At 41.0% G+C, this 3,575-nt stretch overlaps 1 protein-coding gene across 1 annotated transcript in view; it reads left to right on the top strand.

Moving 5' to 3' along the window:
- Nucleotides 1-2,539: 2,539 nt before the first annotated feature.
- The window catches only part of SRPX (sushi repeat containing protein X-linked), a 50,885-nt gene continuing 49,849 nt past the window's right edge, over nt 2,540-3,575 (top strand). The window contains exon 1 of the mRNA XM_026072796.1: nt 2,540-2,633. Within this exon, the coding sequence (XP_025928581.1) occupies nt 2,540-2,633 (94 nt within the window). The remainder of the gene's footprint in view (nt 2,634-3,575) is intronic.

Here is a 3,575-nt window from a genome sequence, read left to right as displayed (position 1 = left end):
TGCCCCCAGAGCGGGATGCTAACAGAGACCCAGCGTCCTCAGAAAGCTCACGTGCAACACAGGCTGGCAGACAGAGTGAAAAGTTGCAACCCCAGGCTGGAAAGAAGGTCTGATAACAGCATACATCGAGCAGCATTAACAAATAAGTACTTCTAACTGTTGCTGCCTCTAGATATCATGAAAAAGCATTCATAAAATTTCAAGGGTTACAAGGATTATATAGCATTATATTTTTAACTCTTGTCTCTCTTACTGCAGATACTGACATGAGTAACTTTAAGTATCAGAGCATCCTCCTTCAGCAAGACCATTCACCAGGATAAAAACACCAGTGCAGTTGTTTCCTGGATTGGGCCCCCAGTTTGTCATCCTCTTGTCATGACTAATCATATCTTAGTTGGGGCTTCCAAAACCTAATTACATGCAGCTGTGTTGTTGGGGTTTTTTTAATCATTCTTTTACCATTTGGAGGAAAACTTTAATCAGATTGTTAAATGTTGTTAATAATTGTACTTTAATGAAGTTCTCTCTTCCCTCAAAAGCTGTATTTTATTTTCACTGTAACTACAGTAAAGTTACAGCTATTCTGATACAGACTAACGAAGCTATACTTCTGAACCTCTATTAAAAATAGCATAAAAGAGAAATTATGTGCTTAAATTAACTCCTAAACATAATAAGAGTATATCTTTAAGTTTCCAAAAAGCACTTAAGCTTTGCATCTAACTATGCATTAAACTGAGACTCCTCTTTCCCTATACTGTTGGTTAATTTTAATTTTAAAATATAATGTTATCTAATCTGCAACTGCATTTAATTTACCTCTAGACAGTCAAAAACTGTGAATCTTCAGTGAGAAGCATGATGCTTATTTCTTGTATAAGGCTAGTAGTCACTGGAACTCCAAATAACCACATGTTTAAATATTTGGAATTTTTTTCTATAACTATTTGAAAGTTAAACTGGGAAGAAAAAATGACCAAGGCTATACTTTCAAATTCAGTAAATGTGATATTCGTTTAATACATTCCCAGTAGCAAATGCTTTCTCCTATTAAAAGTTCTCTTAAAAAAAAACCTACTGTACAAAAATGTAATTTGTGATACTTCAAAAAAGTTTCTTGTTCCATTTATTAAAGATGCCTTGAACTTGTCCTTCAAATTCCTTGTCTTTTGGGTGATTTTACATAGCTATCATTCTAACAAAGATGTAAAATAAGGGACACATCACACATTACCTCTAAACTCCAGAGACACATCACATCTGAGTGAATGCACCTCTCAGTACTGCTATGTTTCAAGGCTGATTTCCGCCAGTCCATCAAGGATACATTCACACTGCTAGTTATGCTCACACTTGCATCTAAATTTGAGCTGTAACTCACAGACTAGCTAAACTCTTGAACCTCTTGCCCCCCTCAGTGCACCAAGAACACTCCAGGAGCCGGATGATAGAGCAAAAACCTCATCCCAGGAGATTTCATGCACAACACAGGTAGTAAGCCTTGCAGGAACCCAGACAGCCAAGACATAGTAAAAACCAGCTTGAAATCACTTGCAGTTAAGCTGTTTGAATGGAAGGAACTGCATCTACACAGTCAGGAACAACAAAAAAACAACTTAAAAGCTTGTTGCTTCCTGTGACTTGAATTGGATGCATGTCTGTACAGTGATTTAGACACCACAGCAGCAGTTAGGTGCTCGTACCTGCTAGTGACAAATGATTTTCTTACGCTGAGGGGCTAAACGGACCAGAAGGGTTTGTCACTACCACCTGTTTTTTTTTATTGTGGTGATGCAGTTTTAAATGACTAGAAAAGGCTGTCCAAGAGAGATGCTGGCACCTCTGTGATTTGGAGTGTATCAGGATGGCTGATGGGGAAGGTGCAGCTGCGTCAAGATTTCAGCTGGCAGCAGCTTCTTTCACAATGCTACCATACTAGTACAGACCCTCTGTTCTGAGGAAGAACATCTCAGTGAAGACCAGTGTTTTGGAAATGTGTAACTTAAAGGACAGACATCGACAGAAAACAAGAGGTAACTGATCCATTAAGATCTGCGTCAGCTACTTCCATCGTTCTAGCACATTCCACTCCTGAACTTTTGCCAGAGCCTTGCAGCACAGATAAACTATAGAGATTATCATTGTTTATTACAGATTTCTAACCTTCTACTTTGATATTTTCTATGATATCTGTGCCAATAGTAATGGCTTAAAGCAATCCCTTTGCCTTATTCTTCTGCTTTTCAAACTGAGCAATGTTGGTCTTTTTAATCTTTCCTCACATGAAAATCTATTCTTTCCTTAGGCTATTAAATTGTAATGGTTCAGATAATAATGCTTTAGTTTTCATTACTTTTTTTAAAAAACAAGGTGATCAAAATGAAATACTGAAGACTAGCATACTCAGGCTACATCTGCATCAGCCAGAGCATGATGCAATGGGAGAACAGAAGACTTGGTACGGAGGTCCCAGGAGACTTGGTACTAAGGACCCTACCTCAGGTATTTTACTTAAGAGGAGCTCTAGCCTGGTCGCATGGTTGAACGCCTATTAGCAGCTACAACACAGGAGGTGAACTCCTGGCGCACATATTTCAGGCTCATGCACCAAGCTCAGCAAGCGGATTCAGGTGGGTAGGTGTACTTCACATGCTCTCCTGATCCAGATGGAAACTCCGACTCGAAGAAAATGTTTTGGAGAAAGCTCCCAATCACAGCACCCATCCAGATTTTTATTACAATTACTAACACGACACATTTCTTTCTTAGGCCACTTTGGTGTAGCAAGCCTGCTGCAGCCCAAGTCGGTGTCTCTTCTTCCTCGGTTTTCAAATTAGCATTTCCCCTAGGATGACTACGCTTCCTCTGAAAATTAGTGTCTCTTACTTCTAAAGAAATAAACCTTTGCTTACTAGACAGTATTTTCCTATTTGTCTGTGCTTTGTTGCAAATATTGCAGCAGATGGCTCCCCAGGAATACCTTTGGGATATCTGCCCCCTCACTGCCTTGGCCTGTAACCTCCTTAGAGGCAGCACAGCAGCTGGTGCCAGTGTTTTACCACACCTTTGGCACTTTAGATGCTACCTTTCTAAGGTAAAAAAGAAAAATTACTTAAGTCTAGCTGTAGTCAAGCTGCCGTGTTGCCAAGTCTCGAGCTTTAATCATAAATCTTGAAACATTCAGTGCTCTGTGTAAAGCTCTTGTTTCTGCAGGCCAGGAGTGATTAGTGAATTTGCTTTCATCTAGAAGGAAAAAAACCCCTCTAGTCTTTGTGGTTATGGAAGAAAGCCTGAAAATGGGACCTGACAACACCCTAGCAGCTCAAAAAGTTAACGGCAAGTACAAAGACTTCCAACTTTTTGCTTAATCTCATGACTTTTGAGGATCTGACTCATGATTTTTGAACACTGAAGGCTGGCCATCCGCAAACTGCTGAGCAACCGGGGCAGTTCATCTGGAAGAGCCGAGGCAGTTTTCCCGCTCCCGTTTCCGGGCCCACCCGGGCAGTGCCCCTGAGCCGGCAGCGGCTCCCACGGAGCCGGGCACGGGGCTGCGGCCAGCCGAGCGCCGC

The sequence above is a fragment of the Apteryx rowi genome, unplaced genomic scaffold, assembly GCF_003343035.1.
Source record: "Apteryx rowi isolate R43461 unplaced genomic scaffold, aptRow1 scaffold_350, whole genome shotgun sequence".
Taxonomy (NCBI): domain Eukaryota; kingdom Metazoa; phylum Chordata; class Aves; order Apterygiformes; family Apterygidae; genus Apteryx; species Apteryx rowi.
Note: the sequence above shows the minus strand (reverse complement) of the source record. Positions and strands in the feature narration are given on the sequence as shown.